The sequence below is a fragment of the Lipotes vexillifer genome, unplaced genomic scaffold, assembly GCF_000442215.2.
Source record: "Lipotes vexillifer unplaced genomic scaffold, Lipotes_vexillifer_v1.1 scaffold545, whole genome shotgun sequence".
NCBI lineage: Eukaryota > Metazoa > Chordata > Mammalia > Artiodactyla > Lipotidae > Lipotes > Lipotes vexillifer.
The window spans coordinates 261189-270492 of record NW_006779129.1 but is presented as its reverse complement, the minus strand read 5'-3'; the positions used below and the strand labels follow the sequence as shown (position 1 = coordinate 270492).

General features: G+C 56.5%; 1 protein-coding gene across 1 annotated transcript in view; it reads left to right on the top strand.

The window, feature by feature from the left end:
• Positions 1-9304, top strand: part of PCNT (pericentrin) — a 100314-nt gene that overhangs the window by 43513 nt on the left and 47497 nt on the right. Inside the window, exons 19-23 of the mRNA XM_007452502.1 lie at positions 2238-2389; positions 4105-4253; positions 4326-4564; positions 6290-6452; positions 6720-6932. Of these exons, the coding sequence (XP_007452564.1) occupies positions 2238-2389; positions 4105-4253; positions 4326-4564; positions 6290-6452; positions 6720-6932 (916 nt within the window). The remainder of the gene's footprint in view (positions 1-2237; positions 2390-4104; positions 4254-4325; positions 4565-6289; positions 6453-6719; positions 6933-9304) is intronic.

Below are 9304 nucleotides of genomic sequence, written 5' to 3'. Positions count from 1 at the left end.
CGCCCCCTGCCCCCCGCCGAGGCAACCACCCTTCTTTCTGATCGTTACAGGTTTCTTGCTCAGTGATGTGTTTATTCCCGGACACTCTGCTGTTGAGCCTCAGCCCTTTCCGGCCTTCACAAGGGGGTGTGTGCTGGTCTCCCTCGTTCCGTGTTGACTGGAGGTTCACAGACGGCGCTGGTGGGGCCGTACCCGCCATCCAAGCTGCCTAATGGCATCCGTTGCGTGTGTGCTCATCGGTGGACTTGGGCTTGTTTCTGTCTTTCTGCCATTATGAATAAAGCTGCCCTGAGTTTCCTACACACACCTCTTACTCCAGATGTGCAGGAGCTTCTTAAACCCAGAAGTACGTGTCCAGGTTGTGGGGTTCTGCCCCTGCTGGGTAACCCCAAGGCTGTTTCTGAGCGGTTCCACCAGTCGTGCACTCGAGCTCCTGTTACTCCACATCCTCTCCTGGAATGTTCTTGCTTTTTAATTTTTGCCAATTTTGTGGCATCGAAATGGTGTCTCTTGGTGGTCTTAATTTGCTGATAAGATGCGCATCTGTTACTATGTTTGTGATCCATTTGTGTTTCCCTTTCTGTGGAATACCTTTTTGTATCTTTGGCTATTTTTCTATTTAAAACAGTTGTTTGTCTTTTTCTTACTGATTTAGGGAAGTTTTTTTTTGTATTTCTGGATTTCTTCTAATTTGTGGGGTTTTTCTTCCCTTTTGTCATCTTTTGATGAACAAATGTTCTTCATTGATGAATTAAACTCTATTACGTTATTGAGTACAGACAGTCCCAGACTTACAGTCATTTGACTTAGGAAGGATTTTTGACTTAACGATGGTGTGAAAGCAGTGTACATTCAATAGAAACAGTACTTTGAATGTTGAATTTTGGATTTTTATCTTTTTCCTGGGCTAGTGATATGTGGTCCAGTTCTCTCCTGTGATGCTGGGCAGGGCAGCCACAGCTCCCCATCCGCCACACGACCAGAAAGGTGAACGACTGATGCACTGACAGCCATTCTTGACCAAGACAGCCAGCCGCTCTGCTTTTCCTTTTCAAAAGATTACTGTTAATTAAAGAAACCAGGGATCTTAAGTTAATGAATTTAGCGCTTTTCTGTATACGGGAAGAAGCAAAGTCTGGGCTCACTGAAATCATTTGTTTGATCTGTACCTCCTCTGCCTGGGGCCAGCACCCTGTGCTTTCCCATCCTGAGCCCACTCAGAGCTCACTGTCTGGGCAGCTGTGGTGGCTTGATGGCTGCAACATCCTTTGTTTACTGATATGGCAGGTGACCCTTTTCATTCACAGGTGTATTAAATGCATTTCCTTTTTTAAAAAATTAATTATTTATTTTTGGCTGCGTTGGGTCTTCATTGTTGGTGAGCGGGGGCTGCTCTTGTTGCAGTGCATGGGCTTCTCATTGCAGCGGCTTCTTTTGTTGTGGAGTGCGGGCTGTAGGCACACGGGCTTCAGTAGTTGTGGCATGCGGGCTCAGTAGTTGTGGCTCACGGGCTCTAGAGCGCAGGCTCAGTAGCTGTGGTACATGAGCCCAGCCACTCCGCGGCACGTGGGACCAGGGCTCAAACCCGTGTCTCCTGCGTTGGCAGGCGGATTCTTAACCACTGTGCCACCAGGGAGGTCCTTAAATGCATTTTTGATGTATGGTATTTGCAGTTTAGGATGGGTGTCTTGGGATGTAACCCCATTGTAAGTGGAGGAAGGTTTGATAGGAATGCAGATGAGGGAGCAGGGCCGGCAGAGGGAAGGGTCTGCCATCCGCCAGCCCCACGCTGGCCTCTGGGGCCGCCCCAGCCTCGAGCCATCCGGGCATGCAGTTCATCTTCTGTGTCTCTTTTGTCCATTTCTTGGTCATTGTTTGCCATCTTGAAACTTGCCATTCTCTGTTTACTTATTCCATTTTCTTTCATTTTACCAGCGACCTGTATGGCCCAGTGGTTTATAGGAGCTACACTTTTTTCCCAAGTTCCCTCTATGCACAGCATTGAAACTGTTTTCTATTCCTTTTGTTCTCTTCAGTAAATTGGTTTCAAAATTACACCCTTCTTTTTCCTCTGGCCTGTGTTTTGTGTGCTTTATGGGCTCCACGCTGGTGTCCCATCATCCGTTTTCTCCATCCCACAAACCACAGACCTGCTGTTGGATAAAGAAAGTTCCTTACAGAAACTTATTTTTAACTAAATTGTCTTAACTAAAGCTTTAACAATTTTTCTTCAACAGCTAAAAGACCAGATTTTATCCTTAAGTCGTGAGATAGAAGAGCGCCATTCCGAACTGGAGAGGCTTCAGCAAAGGCGGGAAAGGGAGAACCAGGAGGAAACAGCTCTCATCTCAATGCTCAAGTCCGACATCGACCTGTCCCACGGCGAGAGGTCAGTGGCCGCCTCTGCTTCTCGGGCTGGAGTGCATGTTGGCACCTGGTGGATGGGACCCTGTGCTGCATGGTCCTCTCATCCAGGGGGGCCTTAAACTTCAAGATGAGCGCTGAGTCGTGGCACCCACATACCCACCACCTCGCTTTGCCAAACCTTCCCATTTTGCCAGGTTACAAGATTTGATGCTGCTATGAAGGCAGTTACCGACCCGTCCCTTTTCTTGTTTGTTTGGGAGTCTTACTTAGGAAATAGTTTCCCACCTAGCGCTAGGCAGGTTTTAGCTCTGCTTCTCGTGTGCTTCTGGAGTGAGCTGTTCAGTTGTGTTTGCCTGATGTCAGGAGACGCTCTCATCTTTGCCTGTCGGGGCCATTGGCTCAGCATCGCCCGGGAAGGTGCAGCTCACTGGCCGGCCTCTCTGGGCCCCTTTGTGCATCTCTTGGCCTGTCCCTGCCGGTATCTCGTGGTCCTGCTGGTCTGGGGTCCCCGCTGCCCCTGGACCCTCGTCCTCAGCAGCGCGGCGCTACCGTATATGCGGCGCTGAGGGTCAGAGGAGGCGGGGGGAGGGCTGCTGTGCGGAGGGTGGGTGCCGCTCACGTGGGCTCCGTCTCTCCGTTCATGCTTTCACGGCTTCGTTATCTCTGCGAGGACCTTGTGTGCTGTGCCCAGCTGCCTTGCGGCTCGATGAGGGGAGTGCAGGGCAGGACGTGTCAGGCCTGGCACTGCCCTCGGGGGGCTGGCAGAGAGCAAAGGCCCCGAGGCGTTCGGGGGGCATGCCCGGCAGGTGAGATGCCCCAACACCCACGAGTGTTTGGCGTTCATGAGGCTCCTCAGGGACCAGGGGTCGGCATGGCCTGGACGGGGCCCAAGGAGGAGTGGGGGGCTGGGGCCTTCTGGCATTTTCTCTCAGAACAAAGCAGACACCGCCTGCCGGAGCCCGTCTGGGGGTGGTCCTTACGCCCTCCCCGCACGCTCCCTCCGAGGGCCCTGGGCAGCAGCAAGGGCTGTCGGGCCCGCCGTTCGCAGTCTGCCCCCACCTGCCCCCGCCCCTCACGTCCCCGCGTCCCTTTCTCACTGTCTCTGGCCCTGACCTGGGGTGTCAGCTTCCTGAGGGGCGGCTCTTGCCGTGTCTTGAGTGGCGTTTCCCTGTGCTGGGCCCGAGGGAGGGGTGTGAGCCGCGGGCGGATGGGGCTGGCCAAGCCCTGACGTCTTGTGGGCACCGGAGCCACGGCCTGGGCAGGGTCACCGTGCCCCAGCTGATGCCCCCAGCTGGAAGGGCTGGTCTGGGAGGATGCGGCTCAGAGACAGGACTCCTGTCCTAGGGGAACCAAACACCCCAAACTCTGTGTTTGTGTGGCCCCAGAGAGAGACACGGGGAGACACGGCGCCTTCTTGTGCTGGTGGGCTGTGGGCAAGGGGTGACCTGGGCGTTTGAGCCGGTGTCTCCTGAGAGGATGGGGCCTCAGGGGCCACGTCGGCGCCCAGCTGTGCTCCTGAGTGCCAGAGAGGCTGTGGTGGCGGGCAGGCTGGGTCTGTGCAGCTCGTGGTGGTGCCGCTGCGGGCAGAGCAGCTGGGAGGGGGTCCCGGCTGAAGCCCCCGTGCTGGGCTGGGCGCAGGCCTCCAGGAGAGGGACACTCAGGTCGCCCACGGTGCTGCTCGCGTGCGGTCAGCCGGGCGGGGTCTCGGCTGACACTGCCCGCGTGTGCCCCTCTCAGGAGAGCTCTCCAGGACGCCCTGAGGAGGCTGCTGGGCCTGTTTGGGGAGACGCTCAAGGCCACCGTTGCCCTGAAGAGCCGCATCGGCGAGCGCGTGGGGCTCTGCCTGGAGGACGAGAGCCCGCCGGCAGGTGAGTGCCGACAGCCCTGTGCCCTCAGCCCCCAGCCTGGGCGCCGGGGGTCTTCTTGGCAGCGTGGCTCCTGTGTCTGCTCGCCTGTAGCCCCAGCCCTGGACGAGGTGTGGCCCGGGCTCGACGCGGCCCTGCCGGAGCTGGACAGCACGTCACCCGAGTGTGCCGAGACGTCGTCAGTGGCTGAGATCAGCAGCCGTGTCTGTGAGAGTTTCTTCATGAGCCCAGAAAGCACGGTGGAGTATGAGCGGCCTGTCAGGAGGGCCTACCGGAGCCTGGGCCTGGCGGTGGACGGCCTGCTGGAGATGGTCCTGGACTCCAGCAGGCAGGTGAGGCACGGCCCCTCGGCCTCTCTGCAGAGGAGGGTGACAGGCTGAAGGAGTGGGCGGGGGGCTGGTGGGTGACGGAGGCTGCCTGGTGGTGACAGCGCAGCCCCAGGTGCCTGCGGGTGCTGGGCACTCAAGGGTTTCTGATCCTGCACCAGACCGTGCGGGCGAGACCGAGGTTTCCCCTCTCCAGGCGGGTCTGACTTCTTTCTCTCCTCTCTCTGCCGGGTGTCGCCCTGAGCCTGTACCTTCCAGGGAGGTTCACCCACATGTTTTCCTCAAATAGGAGTCTTTTCTGAGCCGAAATTCTTGGGGAAGTAGGCTTGCTGTGAATGAAAAGTAAAACCTCAGTGCACTTAATTTAGATCACGTGTGTTCAGCCTCTTTTACTGCACCTTGTACACCATTTTAATTCCGTTTTGAATACACTTATGTTTAGAGGTTATTACTGAAGACGGGAATTTGTTAACCTTTTAGAATGTTTCAGACAATCAGCACAGACATTAAGTAGGAAAACTTGGAAAGCAATAGAGAGCCTTTTCCCAAAGTTGCCCAGTTAAAAAGGAAAAGCATTTTCACGTGAAGCACCGCTGTCCACGTCTCAGAAATACTGAGACGCGAGTGCAGGTGGAGCCACAGTGTCGAGCTCTGAAGTTTCTCCTCTGGTTTCGTCCCGTCTTCTCTCAGGAACCGGACAGAGTTGGGCAGCATCTTATGATAAATAATCAGGTGTTTTTGATTGTCCCTAAGCGCAGTTAACGGAACAGACGCCGTCTGGTCTGCAGTCTGACCTGGCCCGCGGCCCTGCGTCCCCACTGCCCCCACTGTGTGCTCTGCAGGGGCACCTGGGTGTGTAAGCGGGGAAGCAGGGGAGGGAGGTGGGAGTTGACACAGGCAGCGGCCAGAGGGGCGCGAGGAGCCCCTGTTCAGGTCGGGGTCAGTGGTGGGGCTGCCCGAGGGGCAGCGGCCACCGAGAACTCAGGCAGGCGGCCCACAGCAGGGCATGAGGAGAGGTGGCACCAGGGGCTGTTTTCAAGGTAAAACCAACAGGTTTCCTTAGAGGCTGGGTCTGGAAGGGTCAGAGTTGGTTACACGCAGGGGAAGGCTGAGGGGGCCCGGGCCAGGTGCCGAGTTGTCGGTCAGGACAGCTGGCTGTAGGCGTTTTGAATTCAGAGATTAATCTGGGCCCTCCAGGCTGTGGGTGGCCTGGGGGCTTCAGCCTGGACATGCCCACCAGGGGAGCTCGGGAGGAAGGTGAGGTTGGGGCCCCGGGCTGTGCCTGGGAAGGGGGGCGTCCCGTGGTGTCCGACCTGGGGAGGGAGGGTCGTGTCAGGTGCCCTGCCCGGTGTGGTGATGGCCCAGGAGCCTTTCCCCATCCTCCACCTGCAGTCACCAGGGGGCCTGTCCCTGCCCGGGTGCCAGGCTCCTGTCCGTGTGTCCTCTGAAATGACCCCCCCCTCCGCCATGTTCCACACGGACACATGTGGGGTCGGCGGTCACAAACGGTGTGTCCGTGCAGTGTTGTCTGTGTCTCTGTGTGCAGAACTTTCCTTTTTGGAAAATTTGTTGCTTATTTAGTAACTGACATAACATTGAACATGGAAATTGCTGTTTCTTACAGGATATTTATGGTTTCCCCAGAATTCGACACAAATAGAACTCTGTTGGTGTCAGTATAAGCTTTGATTACTTTTGGTCCAAAATGCCATTTTCAAACGCGTTTCACAGCTGGAGGAAGCACGTCAGATTCATTCTCGTCTTGAGAAGGAGTTCAGCTGCAAGAGCGAGGAGACGGCGCAGGTGGTGCGGAAGCACCAGGAGCTGCTGGAGCACCTGGACGCGGAGAGCGCAGCCAAGGCCCGGCTCGAGCTGGCGCTGCACACGGCAGAGGGTGAGCCGGGCCTGCCTGCTGGGGACGCGCGTCGTGCTGGGGTCTCAACAGCAAGGGCGTCGGCCACCTTCCTGGGGTCGCACCGCCGCCCCGACCCCGCGCGCCTGGTGCCTGGCGCTCGCTCACGATGGCCGCGTGCGCGGGGCCCTCGTCTTGCCCGCCGCTCCTGTGCCTCGCGGGGAGGGTGGTCCGGTGCCGCCCCTGGGGGAACAGGACGCCCCGCCCCCGCCCCCGGGGCCTTACAGCGGCCTCCCGCGTGGACCGCAGGCATCGTCGAGGGCTTCACAGAGGAGAGGGCCGGCCTGCAGGAGGCGCTGAGCCGGAAGGAGGCGATTGAGCAGGGCCTGGTGGCCGAGCTGGAGGGCCTGAGGCAGCAGCTGCAGTGTGCGGCCCGGCGGCAGGCGGAGCTGCAGGAGGAGAGCTCCGTGCTGCGGGGCCAGAAGGCAGCCTTGGCTGTGGAAGCCGGAGAGAGGGAGGCCGGTAAGGAGGCCGAGCTGCGGCGGGGGCGCGGGCAGAGCCGGGCTGGCTCGGACGCGAGGCTTTGAGGGCAGAGAGGACAAGGTTGCTGGCTCGCGGGGCTGCATGTGGCTTGAGGGCAGCTGCGGTGGCTGATTGTGCTGTAGGAAAGGCTGCCGACTCCGAGGCCGGGTCGCCTGGCCAGGGGGTCGCCCACCTGTGTGTGGCCGTCAGCCTCGGCATCCTGGAGGCAGCGGTCCAGCAGGGAGTGTCTGTTTGGGATCAAAGAATTGCAGTTTGGAGCGCGCAGATTCGGGTCCCGCTAGGCAATAGAAACAGTCGGGGCTTTTGAGGGTGAGGACGGGGTGGGGGGGTGGTTGGCCTACAGAGAATTTAATTGGAGTCAGAGGCAGAAGCCAGTCTGGGCTGAACGTGCCTGAGGGCTGAGGCCGGCACGAGGGAGAAGGCGGCCCGCTACGGGGACGGGAGCAGGTGCGGTTCTTGCTGCGCCCCTGGAATCTCTGAGCTTCGGCCCAGGTCCCAAGTTCACGGCTCCCCTCGCTGGGGCCCGGCTTGAGTTCCACTCCTTAATGACCCCCAGGCTCTGTGTTAAAGCCCCTTGACATGCTGACTCTGCTTTGTTTCACATTTCACAAGATAAATAGCCAAGAATGTGAAAAAAAATGAGGGCTACTTAAGAATATTCTTTAAAATTACCAGAAAAGTGTCTGTTAACCTTAGCTAGGAAGACATACGGTTTTTGTTTTTGTTTTTTTTTAAACATCTGTATTGGAGTATAATTGCTTTACTGACATACAGTTTTAACAAAAGCAGGTCATTATAGTTTCAGATTCTTAGAAATTTTAGATCTTAAAATATTTAACGGTAAAACATAAAAAGCTTAAAATGTGGAGCTTGTGGGCAGTGGCGACGGTGGGGGGCAGCCAGTCTGTGAGAATTGATTGCGCGAGTCCAGGGCCTGTCTGGGGCGGCGCCTGCGCTCCGCCCGCCCGAGGGCCCGCCTTCCTCTCCCTGTGGCCCCCATGGCCCGGCCCCCGGGCACGCACGAGTCCGGCCAGGCCCACCTCTCTGCTGCCCCCACCGCACAGCAAAGGCGTCAGCAACCTTCTGACTTTCAGGCGCTCCTGCTGAGCCACCACCCCAAGCAACTCAGAAAACTCATTTCTCTTCCTCCAGTTCTTCTTTTTAATTTTCTGATTAATAAACAGTTGTCTGTTTAGTTTCTGCCCTCGTCTTCGGTACCTCTTCTGGGCGAGACGCATGTTCACGCTCCCACGGCTCTTGAGTGGATGTGTGGGTCCGACGGGCTTGCAGGCTCTTGAAGCAAAGAGTGATTTGTGCCATCGTCTTGGTTCCCATCCGCGCGGGTTATTAAAACTATTTACAGTCGTCTCCAGACTTCATCATCTTGTTTAGCTTTAACATACATAACATTCTTTTGTCTCTTTTCCATTTTTTTTTTTCTTTTCCATTTTTTGATGTGAACTTCTGATGGTAAAAAATTAACCTGCTTTCTTTTTTCCCTCCTTTGCTTTGTCTTTTTTTATACTTGAACTGTGTCTAATGGATGTTGTGCTAATTGAGAGCGGACCCGTGGCATCTTCTCAGTTCTGTGTCTGCGGTGAGTCTGTTCCCGTGTCTGCTCGGGGCTTCCTAGGACTTGCTCCCCACCACCTCGAGCTGGGGCAGGGCCGTCCCCTGCTGACTGTGCCACCTTCCGCTTTGCTTGTATGCTTGCTTCTTCCTCATTCAGGTCGTGTCCTTGGTCCCCAGCACAGAAACTTGTCCCGCTTTCCCCTCTCTGCTCGGCCCCCAGGGACAGAGGTGTGTATGAGCACATGAGCACGTGTGCGCTGTCTGTCCATGCCATGTGCACGGTGCTCCCTAAATGGCAGTAAGATGTGGGTTGTTTTCTCCACGGCTCCCTGCAGACTGGACGCTTTCAGAGAAGGACAGTGAGGGAAACTTTCCAAGACCTCGAGTGCCTAAAAGTTACCTTATTTCAACCTCATCCTTAAATGAAGCAGTAGCTGGAAAGGCACAATTCTAGATTTGGTTTCTTTTACTCGAATACTTTGAGACTAAAAACCATTGTTTTCTTGCATCCGGACACCTGCTGGCACATCTGATGGTGTTTCTTTGGAGGTGTTTTTAGAAGATTATCTTTGCTCGGATGTTCACACGTCCCGGAACCGTATCTGGAGTGGTTTCCCATGCCTGCCCTGCTCTGCCGGCGGCCGGGCGTTTGTTACATCTGGGGCTTCGTTGTCATTACTTCTTGGCCGATGTCTCTTCCGTGTGCACACTTTGCTGTCCCCAGACGCCCTGGGCCACACGTCCCAGTGGGGTAGTGTCCTGGCTGGGCCCCCCCCCCC